Source organism: Orcinus orca, chromosome 11 (assembly GCF_937001465.1).
Source record: "Orcinus orca chromosome 11, mOrcOrc1.1, whole genome shotgun sequence".
NCBI classification, from domain to species: Eukaryota; Metazoa; Chordata; class Mammalia; order Artiodactyla; family Delphinidae; genus Orcinus; species Orcinus orca.
In genome coordinates, this window is record NC_064569.1 from 15,503,523 (window position 1) to 15,517,753 (window position 14,231).

General features: G+C 38.7%; 1 protein-coding gene and 1 pseudogene across 25 annotated transcripts in view; one reads left to right on the forward strand and one right to left on the reverse strand.

The window, feature by feature from the left end:
• The window catches only part of PLEKHA5 (pleckstrin homology domain containing A5), a 243,153-nt gene that overhangs the window by 213,236 nt on the left and 15,686 nt on the right, over nucleotides 1–14,231 (forward strand). For 14 of the 24 annotated variants that reach the window (XM_049695086.1, XM_033430299.2, XM_049695085.1 and 11 more), the window contains 5 exons: nucleotides 7,165–7,266; nucleotides 9,968–10,079; nucleotides 10,974–11,020; nucleotides 11,789–11,977; nucleotides 12,817–12,934. In XM_049695086.1, coding sequence (XP_049551043.1) covers nucleotides 7,165–7,266; nucleotides 9,968–10,079; nucleotides 10,974–11,020; nucleotides 11,789–11,977; nucleotides 12,817–12,934 — 568 coding nt within the window. The remainder of the gene's footprint in view (nucleotides 1–7,164; nucleotides 7,267–9,967; nucleotides 10,080–10,973; nucleotides 11,021–11,788; nucleotides 11,978–12,816; nucleotides 12,935–14,231) is intronic. The other 10 variants (XM_033430276.2, XM_033430274.2, XM_033430275.2 and 7 more) reach the window with 1 other exon arrangement.
• On the reverse strand, nucleotides 1,116–2,612 carry LOC101269953 (COMM domain-containing protein 7-like; annotated as a pseudogene). Its single transcript, XR_004483823.2, has 2 exons — nucleotides 2,106–2,612; nucleotides 1,116–1,884 (listed from the first exon to the last, which is right to left on the reverse strand). The product of XR_004483823.2 is annotated as a COMM domain-containing protein 7-like (transcript).

Here is a 14,231-nt window from a genome sequence, read left to right on the forward strand (position 1 = left end):
GTTTGCGGGCTCTAGAGCGCTGGCTCAGTAGTTGTGGCGCAGCGGCTTAGTTGCTCTGCAGCATGTGGGATCTTCCCGGACCACAGCTCAAACCCGTGTCCCCTGCATTGGCAGGAGGATTCTTAACCACTGCGCCACCAGGGAAGCCCTTTCTACTTTTATAAGTATAAAAATTTATTATATCTTCAATTTGTACAGTAAAAAGTAACGACTTTCTTTGAGATGGAATATTGTTTTGTTTCAAAGAGAAGATTAGAAGAGAAACTAAATATATGAGTTAATGATTATATTTAGCCAATGAGTTAAAGATTATAAGTAGTCAAAACAGATGACTATAATTGTTATCGTAAACTAGAAATTTAAAATAAAGTTGGCTCTATAACCATGCCTGATTTAGTTGAACCTCACTTTATACCGTTTGAATTTGGTCCCTTGCAACATCTTTTTTGGTTTAAAAAAGCCAGTATTGGGGAATTCCCTTGTGGTCCAGTGGTTAGGACTCCACTCTTCCACTGCAGGGAGCCCAGGTTTTATCCCTGGTGAGGGGAACCAAAATCCTGCAAGCCGCGCAGCATGGCCAAATAAATAAATAAATATTTAAAAGCCAATATAGTAGTCATTATTAGATAGTATAGTAAGATATGTGCTTAGTAAATAGTGATTTTTATTTGAGATGCAGTTATGTAGTAAGGCAAGTATAAAATCATAAAAGGCATTCTTTTTTTAAAAAAATTATTCAAAGTACTAAACACATTCTTAAAAATCTATGGCAAGAAATTTCTACATCCTGAAGGTAAAAACGAAATCAGATTGACTTTATCTTGACTGATCTCAAAAATCAACTGCTTCTAATACCCAGTTGATAGAATTGTTATTGTTGAGTGGTAGTGGCCAAAATTAATATTTTTTGTGCCTAATCCCCAAAACATAACAGTAAATTTACATAGCGCAGTATTTTAATTATCCAAGGTTTAGCAGTGGACATTAATCTGTAATATTTAAAATCGAAGAGTTGGCGCTTAAGAAGCTAATAGTCACATATCTATATTATCGCCTCGTCTCTATTTTGAAACAGAAAATCTACTGCCAATTCCTTACCAAAGCCTTATGCTCCATTTTTTTTTTTCTTCAGAACCTTTTTTATTCTTCTGACCACCAGAGAAGGTCAGCTTGAACCAAAACAAGCTGAAATAGCCTCAGAAGGCCCACCTCATTACACACAACAGGGCAAAACCTGAAGTGAAGCCTCAGTTTTTTTCAGAGCAGACTCAGCATGTATTCTTACACAGGTGTCCACTAAAGACTGATCAACAAAGCACCACCACCACAAACATACAAACACTGTTGGGGGCTCCCCCGTGTGTCATTCACGGAGTCCGCCTCTTCCTCAGCCATAAGCAAGCCCTTCCTTGTTCTTTTGCGGGGGAAGGTCCTCCGTGCATAGAGCGATAGACCATTTATTTACTCTGGAACTTGGAAAGGAAGGTGACTCAACTTATTTCCTCCCCTGCATCTGAGATGCAGTCACTTCTCTGAATATGTGAACGGTGATCTGGGAGATAGGTGGTAGAGGGTCCCTCAACAAAGACTCTTCAGGACCAGCCTGTCAGGCTTCTTAAGTACTTAATCCTTTGTTTTTCAGAAACCTTTGCACCTGGGCTCCCAAGGGGCAAGCAGGCCCAAAGGAGCGGCCACAGGCCTGGGAGCGAGCGGCCTCTCTGAGCAGTCACCGGGGAGGAGGAGGGGGCAGGGAGGGGCGAGGTGGAGATGCAGGGGGACAGAAATCAGCTGAAACACTCCATGCTGGTTCTGACTCGCTCCGTCTCGTGCAGGAAGCTGTAGAACTGAGGCAAGGTTAATTCTATGTATACATTTTCCGTTTGGGGCTTCCCTGGTGGCGCAGTGATTGAGAGTCCGCCTGCCGATGCAGGGGACGCGGGTTCGTGCCCCGGTCCGGGAAGATCCCACATGCCGCGGAGCGGCTGGGCCCGTGAGCCATGGCCGCTGAGCCTGCGCGTCCGGAGCCTGTGCTCCGCAACGGGAGAGGCCACAGCAGTGAGAGGCCCGCGTACCGCAAAAAGAAGAAAAAAAATTTTTCCGTTTGATTTCCTTTCTTAACCACCAACTTTAATTGTAAAAACATACTTCCCGCTTTTTCCAGTTCTCTGCTCCCAGCCGTCACTCCAAATGTCCACTCCATATCTATGAGCTGGTTAATCATCAGAGTCTGACCTGTGGCCCATCGAGCAAGGGTGGGAGCATTCTGTTTCCACTTTTCAGAAAAGTAGGTGGCTTTCTCTTCACTGAGACTCAGAGTTATGAAATCAGCCTGGACCTGCTCAGCTGTGAGACTCTTCTTCAAGGCACCATTTGAAATCAGGAGGAGGCTCTTCACGATGCTTCTGACGGGGCCGGGGCTGATTTGCTTGGTGGTGGCAAATTCAGAGAGCTGAGCCAGAAACCTTTCCATCTCTTCTGGCTCAGTGAGGCAGCGGAAGAGCACTTCCTTCAGGGCTGAGATCTTCTGCGCGCCCAGCTGGTTCAGCTGCTGCGCATAGCCACCCATGGCCCCGGGCACGGGTCGGGTCCTCTGTGCAGTGCCGGCGGCGCATGGCGTCCGCTCAGCCCCACGGACCCCCAGCTCCCGCGCCTCCCCAGACTTCCTCCTTCACGCCGCCCTTCATTTTTTAAATAGAAAACAGAACAAGGACTTCCCTGGTGGCTCAGTGGTCAAGAATCCGCCTGCTAGTACAGGGGACACGGGTTCGAGCCCTGGTCCGGGAAGATCTACATGCCGTGGAGCAGCTAAGCCCGTGCGCCACAACTACTGAGCCTGCGCTCTAGAGCCCACGAGCCACAACTGCTGAGCCCACGTGCCGCAGCTACCGAGGCCACATGCCGCAACTACCGAGCCTGCGTGCTGCAGCTACTGAAGCCTGCACACCTAGAGCCCGTGCTCCGCAGCAAGAGAAGCCACCGCAGCGGAGAGTGGCCCCCGCTCGCCACAACTAGAGAAAGCCCGTGCGCAGCAATGAAGACCCAATGCAGACAAATTAATTAATTAAATTTTTAAAAAATCCTCTCTCATCTTTTTGGTAGTCTGGGGTTTCATTGCCTCTGAGGATTACAAACCTACTTGTAGTTTGTTTATTTTTTTCCCTGCGGTGGCCGAGTCTTGCCTCAGTACAGACTATAAAGAAGTAACCACTATTAGAATGTACTTGTTCCAAGCCTTAAACTTGGACTAAGTCAAATTTTTAAAAAGTTTTCTGCCATCCCTCAAGCAACTCCACACATGCACATACACATTTTTTTTTTTAAACCTTTGTTATAGTAGGTCACATTCTCGGAAAAGTACACAGGTTTAACTGCGCAAACATGGCTAACACCCGTAGCAAGACACTGAATTCTACTAACGTGCCAGAAACTTCCCTCCCAGTGATGGCTCCTCCCCAAACACCACTGCCTGACTTTTAAACTCTACATTAGCTTTGCCTGTTTTTCTGTTTTCGTTTTTGTTTTTGCGGTACGCGGGCCTCTCACTGCCGTGGCCTCTCCCGCTACGGAGCACAGGCTCCAGACGCACAGGCTCAGCGGCCGTGGCTCATGGGCCCAGCCGCTCCGCGGCACGTGGGATCTTCCCGGACCGGGGCATGAACCCGTGTCCCCTGCACCGACAGGCGGACTCTCAACCACTGCGCCACCAGGGAAGCCCTAGCTTTGCCTGTTTTTGAACTTAGTATAATCACGTAGTATATACTATTTGGCTTTTCTTAACATTATGAGGTTCATCCACGTGGTTGTAAATTGCAGGATTTAACTCATTCTCTTAACTGTATGGCATGAAGGTCCATGTTTTTATTGAAAGCACTGCTGTGTTTCCTGACTTGTGCCTGTGATTTTAAGATAATTGTATATTTGCAAGTCGTTACCCCTTTTAATTGCCTTAGTGCACCTATATATTATCTTCTTGACAAAAAAGAAGAGTAATCTCATATTTAAAGATTTTAACGTTGTACTTGTATAAGCCACTAAATTCTTTAATGAAATACTCATCCAGGTGTTAGGAGGACGGATGTTATGCCAGTGCTGCCTCTTTTCTTCCTGTCCCCGTTGACTTGTGTTACCACCCTCCCATAATCATGCTGGAGGAGCCCAGAGGTAAAGGCAGAAACAGGCCCATCAGGATAATGGGACTCAGGCCAACTGGTACAGTACAATGGCAGGACTTTCCAGGTTAGGAAAATTGGAAGTATATTGTGTTTCTTCACCCCTAGAATATTGGTAGAGTAACCTCTACCTCTCAATCTCTATTTTTCCTGTGTTTCTGTAAGAAAGACAAGAATTTCCACCATCCTAAAATGTTCTTGTATTTAGTTGCGTCTGCAGCACCTTTGGTCTCCCCTTGAACTTTTCTACAAAAGAAGCTCAGTGTCAGCCTGGCAATGCCATCTCACTTCATTGCTGGGCTGCCACTGGGTCTGTTATCCTCATTTTACCCTCCCTGAAGCCTTCAAAGGCCCACTATTTAAATTTGCAGTTTTTGTGGTGCTTACAGTTTAGAAGATGGCTAGAAGCAATTTTTCTTTTCTTTTTTGGGCACGCCGCATGGCTTGCAGGATCTTAGTTCCCCGTCCCGGGATTGAACCTGCGTCCTCAGCAGTGAAAGCGTGGAGTCCTAACCACTAGACTGCCAGGGAATTCCCTTTTTTTTTTTTTTTTTCCTTTTCTTTCGTTTTGCAGGCAATTTTTCTTGAAGGAGATCAATATCCTTATTGATTCGGGTGAAAACAGTTTGCTGAAGCCAAGTCAGGAGGGTAATATTTACACAATATAAATGAGATTTAAATCTTTAGTCCTTTACCACTTTGCCTTTTTAAAATTTAATTCACTGTGAAATCTGCATAATAACTCCCTAAATTATATAATATAGAGATGATAAAAAAAATCTCCAGTGGTTTATCTCTGCTTTTTTAAAAAACGTAATCCAGGGCTTCGCTGGTGGCACAGTGGTTGAGGGTCCGCCTGCCGATGCAGGGGACACGGGTTCGTGCCCCGGTCCGGGAGGATCCCGCATGCCGCGGAGCGGCTGGGCCCGTGAGCCGTGGCCGCTGGGCCTGTCCATCCGGAGCCTATGCTCTGCGGCGGAAGAGGCCACAGCAGTGAGAGGCCCGCGTACGCAAAAAAAAAAAACACAAAAAACAAAAAAACGTAATCCATTGTAAAACCCACTTATGGACTTCCCTGGTGGTGCAGTGGTTAAGAATCCACCTGCCAATGCAGGGGACACGGGTTTGAGCCCTGGTCCGGGAAGATCCCACATGCCGTGGAGCAACTAAGCCCGTGTGCCACAACTACTGAGCCTGCGCTCTAGAGCCTGCGAGCCACAACTACTGAAGCCCGTGCGCTTAAAGCCCGTGGTCCTCAACAAGAGAAGCCACCACAATAAGAAGCCCGCGCACCACAGCAAAGAGTAGCCCCCTGCTCAACGCAATTAGAGAAAGCCCGCCAGCAGCAACGAAGACCCAACGCAGCCATAAATTAATTAATTTTTTTGAAAACCTTATAAGGAGACAGCTTAAATTCAAAAAGCAGTTATTCCAAATGGCCCAAATTTTAACACTCATTTTAATTTTTAAAGATAATTTTCATTGCCTAAGTTTTTAAGCAATTGTAAGCTAGTTGCAGAATATAGAAAATAGAGAACCTCCAGGAACTTGAATATTGCTGCTTTATTTTTTTTTTAACTGTTAAGATGATTTTCAGTACCTCTCTTCTACATTCAGTACCCTCTTTTCTTATCCCAAAACTATTGCTGTTGTTAAACTAACATTTCCCAGGGGAGCTTTGCTTAGAGCAGTTCAAGTCAAGAAATCTATGGTCAAGGGAAGTTCTTAGACAAGAGTTACTAATTCATTTTACAACAGCATTCAGTAAACATTTGTTGGTTGTGTCATGTGTGCCAACACCATACTAGATACTGGTGACAAAATAGTGATCAAATATAGTTCCTGTCCTTAGTTTATCAATTTGACCTCATACCACTCTCTGAAATGTCTGAAGAGTACGTACACTCCTGTGGAATAGCTTCCCTGAAGCAGAATGACATGACAATGTACTTTTGAGCACTTGTAGAATTATTCTATATTAAATAGATGACAGGTGGATAAGGATCAAGTATGAAAGTTTTCTCTGTGATTTGAGGGTTTGGGGGTAGTTCTTTTTCCCCAAAGGAGAAAAGTATAGGTGGGTAGTACCTCTATTGAGTCTCTAGGAACAAAATTCACTAGATTAGTTAGCTGAATTAGCTTCATTACATTACATTACATTACTGTAAATTTATTCTAAGTGAAGTCATGTCAGGCTTCTGGGGTTATTTTTATTCCTGGACAAATTTTAATCATGTCAGATAAGAAAGTGCTTTATTTATGCCTCTTCTGCATTTAAAAAAATCGCTTTCAAGAAAAATTTAATGTATTACTATGAATAAAATAACACATTTTGGGCTTCCCTGGTGGCACAGTGGTTGAGAATCTGCCTGCTAATGCAGGGGACACGGGTTCGAGCCCTGGTCTGGGAGGATCCCACATGCTGCGGAGCAACTAGGCCCATGAGCCACAGCTACTGAGCCTGCGCGTCTGGAGCCTGTGCTCCGCCACAAGAGAGGCCGCGATAGTGAGAGGCCCATGCACCGCGATGAAGAGTGGCCCCCACTTGCGACAACTAGAGAAAGCCCTCGCACAGAAACGAAGACCCAAACACAGCAAAAATAAATTAATTAATTAATAAACTCCTACCCCGAACATCTTCTTAAAAAAAAAAACACACACATTTTCTCAAAATAAAACTCTTTAGATATTAGAATCAACTGAATATTTTGATGTCATGAATGAATAAATAATAAATAGTTGAGGTGGGTTTGTTTGGGTTTTTTTGGTTGTTTAGGGTTTTTTGGGGGGGGGGTTAGTAATTTTGAGTATAGCAGCAGCACAATAATAAATAATTCAGTTCCTCAGTAAATTTTTCTTAAATTGAGCAAAAAAGAGAGGAAAAAAATAAAGGAAAATGAGTTATAAAATTTTTTATGTTGTCCATTGTAAACTACAGGATTAATAACACACCAGCACATTTTCTCCATTAAAGTAATTAAAGCTCTGATTTCAGGAACTGGAACGAGCATGGAGAGAATATGATAAGTTAGAATACGATGTAACTCTCACCAGGAACCAGATGCAAGAGCAGCTAGATCGCCTTGGTGAAATTCAGGTACAGAATTACAGTATTCTTACATTGTTTTAACTGGCTTTGACTGGTACTGTACAACCCGTCTTGTTAGCTTCACGCACACCGTTAACAGTTTTTGCATTATTGGCTACCTAACATCTGGTTTCAATGCTTTCAATGATAGGAATCTTACGGTCTCACAAAGTAGCCCATCCCTCACTGTTTAAAAGTTCTTTATCCTATTGGGCACATGGTGAGCCCTAGAGTGTTCTGTGCTCCTAGCTAACTATGTCACTTAGCACTGAAGTGTCAAATTATCTTATCCATTCTATATTAAATCCCTCTCATTTATCAAACCGTTATTTAGCCTATTGTCTTGACTGCTATTTTATTAGAATAGAGGAAGATGCAGCACCATTTGGCATAAAGAATCCAGTTTTGTGAATAGGCAGATATGGAATGAAGTTCCAGGTGTTTGTTTTCTTATCTATAAAGTTGAAATAACAATACCTGTCTTAAAGTGTTGCCCTGAGGAATGGAAATAATACATATTTAAGAAAATAATAAAAGTCACTTTATGCTTGTGACCCTATGTAAATTTGGTCATCTGCATTGGAAGCCCAGTAGACTCAACAAATCAATACAACAAATAAAGAGTAAGATTGACTCATAGAATGTCAACTGTCTTCTATGCGTGCTGTCCAAAATAGTAACCACCAACCACGTGTAGCTGTTGGGCACTTGCAATGTTGCTAGTGTGACTGAGGAACTGAATTTTTAATTATCTGAATTTAAGTAGCCATGTGTGGTTGTGACTTCTGTACTGAACACTGAAGTTACTAAATACAATAGAAAAAATTGGTAAACATCTAAACCTCAACCAAGGGATCAACAAACTTTTTCTGTGAAAGGCTAGATATTAAATATTTTAGATGTTACAGGTGTATACGCTCTGTCACAAAATCTTTGGTGTTTGGGGGTTTTTAATAACCCCTTAAGATTATAAAATTTATTTTTAGCTCACAGGCCATAAAAAAGAAGCCATGGGCCAAAGCAGTTTGCCAATCCTGATTTAACCTAACAAAAAAAAGCTCATCATGAAAATTTAATAACTATATTATAGGACATAAGAGAAGACCTGAATAAATGGAGAGGTATAATTGCTATACTATGTTCACCGATGGCCTGATTTAACGTTATCATGATGGAAATTCTTCCCATAAGCACAATTCCATTCCAACCAAATTTCCAGAAAAAATTAACAAAATGATTCTATATTTTTAGGGTATAATAAAGACCACAGTAGTTAGACATTTTTTGAAAAAATAAAGAACTAGGAAACACACCTTATGAGAAGTAGCATTGCGCATGTAACCTTAGGCCAGTTACATAACAGCTTTGTACCTCAGTTTCTACAGCTGTAAGATGAAAATAATAATGATACCTACCCCTGTTGGGTTATTATCATGGTTAAATGTGTTGATTTTTTTTGAAGCACTTAGAATAGAACCAGGCAAATAAAACAGACTATATATATAAGTGTTTGTTAAATACATTAAGTAAACAATGAAGACAATATAAAAAACTTGAAAAATGACATACTAGGAAGAAGTGAAGTATCTTTGACCTCTAAAAATTCAACAAGTCACTGTCTAGATTTGCAAAGAACTTTTTAATTTGGAGAAACAATGCATTAGAAAAATAGACAAAGAACATGAGTAGTTTTAATTAATGGAAAATTTAACTCACATTGCTAACAAGTGTTTGAAAAGTTGATCAGTGTAACTAGTAACCAGAGAAATCGCAAAATAAAACAAAAATGAGATTTTCATTGTACACCTTTCAGATAGACAAAAATATGTATATTTTTTAAATTAGTGCAAAAGTAATACATATTCTATATGTGCAATTATCTGATTTTTATAGTTTATATTCCCTCCCTATAAGTCTTTATCAGTATTCACATCTCAGGGCTGACATAACTGTTACAGTTATCGTACTTATTTACCTATTTCTTTTATAGTTATATTCTAAAAATGATATTTATCATTTTTGTATTTATCAATAAGAGTCATTAGAGTTTTACTAGAATCTTACTAAGATGATCTTATTTTGGCTTCAGTTAGAGTATTTAGCCTAAGGGACATGAACTAGGGTAGTAAAGAAATAACTTCAGGATAGAGTAAAAATGGCAATAATCAATTTCAAAAACTGAAAATTTGTCCTGCAAATATATTTAACTCTATCAGTAAAAACTCTTCAAATTGCCCTTTCTTTTTTTTGTTTTTTGGCATGTCTCTATGTTCTAGAACTTAAGAGGCTAAAATACTTTCCTTTTTTTCCCCTAAAAATGTTTTGTTTAATTTGGGATTTGTGAGTTTCTGATCTGTTGTGTTTTTGTTTTGTTTTGTTGGTTTTGGTTTGGGGGAGGGTTCCACATTTTTAGTCCCATCTAATCAGTATTCCTTCCTGGGATTGTAAGTAACTCAACACAGTGCGTATTGAAAAGATGTGAAATAGTGTGTGTAGGTCTGAAATATTAAATTTTTCTGTTTCTCTGCTTTTTTTCTTTTATCTTTGCCATTGACATTGTAAAATTGAGAAGGTCACACAGATCATATTAAATATTCTTAAAACTTAATCCACTGCAATTCTCATTTTTTAAGTATATAATTAGTGGAATTTATAACTGTATTTAATGATTTTTTCCCCCTGTATGTGGTCTGTCCATTTTTACTGATAGACTGAATCAGCAGGAATTCAGCGTGCACAACTTCAGAAAGAACTCTGGAGAATTCAGGATGTCATGGAAGGACTGAGTAAACACAAACAGCAGAGAGGCACTGCAGAAACAGGTACATTAGCTTCATCTTTTATTCTGCACTTATTGACCATAATAATATATCTAAATGGAATAACACATAGAATTGGATTTCTCTTGTTATTTTAATGGATTTTTGACATTAGAAAACAGGCACTTTGTAATATTGAATCAGTACCCAAGTTTATATATAATATAGAAAGCAAAAGTTTGACCAACCACACTCACACAAAAATGAATCATTGTTTTGTGTCTATAATTATAAATGCACACAGTGTTTTGGTTTGGGGAGTTTTTTCCCCACAACAGAAAATGTTGTTTTTCATCAATATGTTTTTTTTCTCCTTAACAATACAATACAATAACAGCTGTGTAAGAATCATTGTATAGATGAACTATAATTTATCCATTTCGGTGTTGATGAACAATGTAGGTTGCTTCCAGGTTGTTGGGTGGGTAGGTGGGGTTTTTTGTTTTTCTTTCATAAGCCATGATGTAACGAACATTACTGTGTACATAATAAACACACCTGCTAGTACTAATGGGTTCTAGGAAATGAGAAATAAGTGCACATTTTTCATTTTGATATGCACAGCCAAATTGCTCTCCTAAAAGATTATATCAAATCATACTTAAACCAGTAGTATTTGAGAAAACCCATTTCCCCATACTCTTGTTTATATTAGATATTTCAGTTTGTATTTTTTAATGTATTGGGGTTTTTAAAATATATTTTATTGAAGTGTGGTTGATTTACAATGTGTTAATTTCTACTGTATAGCAATGTAATGGGTTTTAAATTCAGAAAACAAATGAGGGGTTAGAAACTAAAGACTTTGTTTAAAATAAATGAAATTGTTCCTTTTTTCTGTAGATTTAGGAAGATATGTTTAGTGTAAGTAGTTATATTTTACAATTTTTTTAATAGGCATGATAGGATCAAAGCCTTTCTCAACAGTTAAGTACAAAAATGAGGTAAGTTTGGATTGTTTCTCTAACTATAAATTAATTTATAATTAAAACATGAATTAGAATTTTCTCTACTCATAACAAAAATGTTTTCTAAATATGTTTGAGTTACTGTTTTGATCTTGAAATTTTGCTGGTTCAGTAATTTGATTCTTCTAACAAATGTGATCTTCTTCCCTTTTCTTAGTGGAAAAAAAAATTGAATCACTACTTCTCATCTATGTTAGAACTTTAACATTGTCATACTTTTTCTAATCTAAGTACTTTGAGTATTTATTTGTCATTGTTTGGTATGATAAGTTGGCTGTGTATCATGCATACCATAAAGAAATGACAACTACAAAGAGATACTGTCAACCTAGTTGAAAGCATCTGTGGTCTTGAATTTTGTATAAAAGCCAATCAAAAAGAAATGTTCTTTCTTTTCTCTTAAAAATTAGCAAAACAATACAGAGTGAGATTTTTTTAAATGAATTCTTTCCTTTTATTTTTAAAATGAAATACAGTAGTTTCATACATTTGTTTTGATATTGAGCTTTAGAGTAAAGCTAACCTGTGTGTTACAGAAAAAATTAAATGCAGTCAAATTTAAAACCCAGTTATTGGCTATCATAAACATTTTTTTGTTTTACTTTTTAATATGAGACTCTTGGCTTGGCAGTGTCCCTTTAATTATCTTAAAGTGAATGTAAGTTAACTTACCATTGCAAAGAATTTCGATATACTTAATTCAATATGCTTATCTAAATAAGGTGACTATTCTACAATCTTTAGGAAGAGGAAGTAGTCCCACCTCGTCCTCCACTTCCTCGGTCCTATGACTTTACAGACCAGCCTCCCATAATCCCCCCTCTGCCCAGTGATAGCAGCTCCTTGCTCTGTTATAGCAGGGGCCCAGTCCATCTGCCCGAAGAAAAGAAGATTCACCAAGTTCAAGGATATCCAAGAAATGGATCTCACTGTGTAAGTGGCTGCAATAGCCACAGAATAATCAATCGTACATGCCCTCATTTTTCAAACTTAATTTATTTTAGACTCAAACTTTTTTTTATTATAACACCACTTTTAGCCAGCACTTTTTTGTTCATATATAACATTATCATTTGTTTTTCCTGTTTTAGTTTTACCATTCTTATTTTGTAATATTTTCACAATTTTAATAAAATTTCATAGTTTCTGCTTTTCATGAATATTTTCATAAAGTGGTTACTTTATGTGCCTGTGTTTAAGGAGCCATATTTTAAATATACCATTTCAGGATATTAGAAGCAAAATGATATCTTTAGATCAGAAAGACGCAAGGAAAAGAAGATTCTTACCAGGAATGATCAAAAGGTTGGGATGTGGGCAGTTCAGTCTAGGAAAACTGTTAGAGGATGTGGACATTGCCAAGGAAAGACATTACCCATGGAAACTGGAAAAAAGGAGTTTGGGGATTAAACAAATAAATGTAAAATGTAATAAGCAAGGAAAAGAGAACAAGGAGAAAAGGAATAGGGCTAATTGAGTTAATATGATATAATTATTTTTAGACTTTAGTTTTACTATGATAAAAATGTTCTGATGACTTTGTCCCTAAGAGGAATATTCTTAATTTTAAAATCAAAAGATATGCTGGTTAAAAATCTTTTATAAAGTCTTTTTTTCTACCCTAATTGTAACATATATTAATTGTGTTATACCCAAGATAGCTGACTGAGGCTTTTAATTGTTAGAGTGTGAGTTTTTAGAGATAAACATTTTAAAAGAGACTTTTGCCTTTGTGTGTGTGTTTGTGTGTGATTACATATCTTCCTTTCAAGGGTCCAGATTATAGACTCTACAAGAGTGAACCAGAGTTAACAACAGTGGCAGAAGTTGATGAGTCTAATGGAGAAGAAAAATCAGAATCTGTTTCAGAAATGGAAACTTCTGTTAAAGGTCAGCATTTGAGATATGTTTTATCTCCTGCGTTTTTCAGACACCTTAGAAATAAATTTAGTTTATATGTTGACACAGTACATATACACGTCCACAGTCCCTCATCTGAAACCTTTGGAATCTGATGTTTCTGAATTTAGAAGTTTCAGATATTGGGAAGATAACATGACCCATAAACCACATATCAACATGTCATCTCTCTCTGCTGAGACAAATATGGCAAAATGTGGGATTTTTCAGAAAAGTAATTTCTGATCATAACCCACTAGTCAATTTTTTTTTAATAATCTGCTAAAGGGTCATAAAGTAAAGCTTGAAAAATAGTGAGTGGTAATATTCACATAGCTTTTTCCATAATTGGAATATCCTTCTAGGTTTTCTGAGGCTGGGTTTTGTGTTGTTGTTGTTTTGGGGTTTTTTTTAATTAGAAAAATACTGCCATCTTGAAAACTTAATATTTATATGCCTTTCTCATTCTCATCCAAATCATATATTTTTCTCATTGAAAGTCTTTGTTAACTTTATCTTTTCATACACAGATGTAAGTGAAACAGTCATAGTCTTCGTCCTTACCATATTCGTGCATATAATTATAAATACGCAGGAAATATCAGACTGCAAACAAAAGTAAATGTTTTTGGCAAATAGGTAACTAGATACCTGGCCAGTCCTCCACAGATTATAAATGCTGGTTCATATCATTTTAAATATTTTTGAGACGCTTCAACAAGTTGCAGAAAAGTAAAGAGAGGGATGTTCAGGCCAAAAATTATATGAAGGGTAGTGCATTAGTCTGCTCAGGCCACCATAAAAAAATACCATAGACTGAGTGGTTTAAACAACAGAAGTTTATTCTCACAGTTCTGGAGGCTAGAAGTCCCAGACCAAGTTCTGAGAGGGTTTGGTTTCGGGTGAGGACTCTTTTCCTGGCTTGTAGATGCTGCCTCGCTCACATGGCCTTTCCTATGAGTGCCTGTAAATTCTCTGGTATCTCATTTTATAAGGACACTAATCTGTGGAGGCCAGGGCCCCACCCTTATGACCTCATTTAAGCTTAATGACCTCCTTTTAATCCCCATCTCCAAATATAGTCACATCAAGAATTAGGGCTTCAACAGGAATTTTAGGAGGACCAATTCAGTCCATAGCAAGAGGCATCCAGGAAGTAAAGTGGAGCGTGAAAGCCAGCTTTCACCTTGTGACAGGACAAAGCTCAGAGCATGAACAAATTAGGAGTCTGCTAGGAGACCCCCTCAAATAAAGCTGGGGCCCTCTGAGGGTTATACTCTCAGTGAAA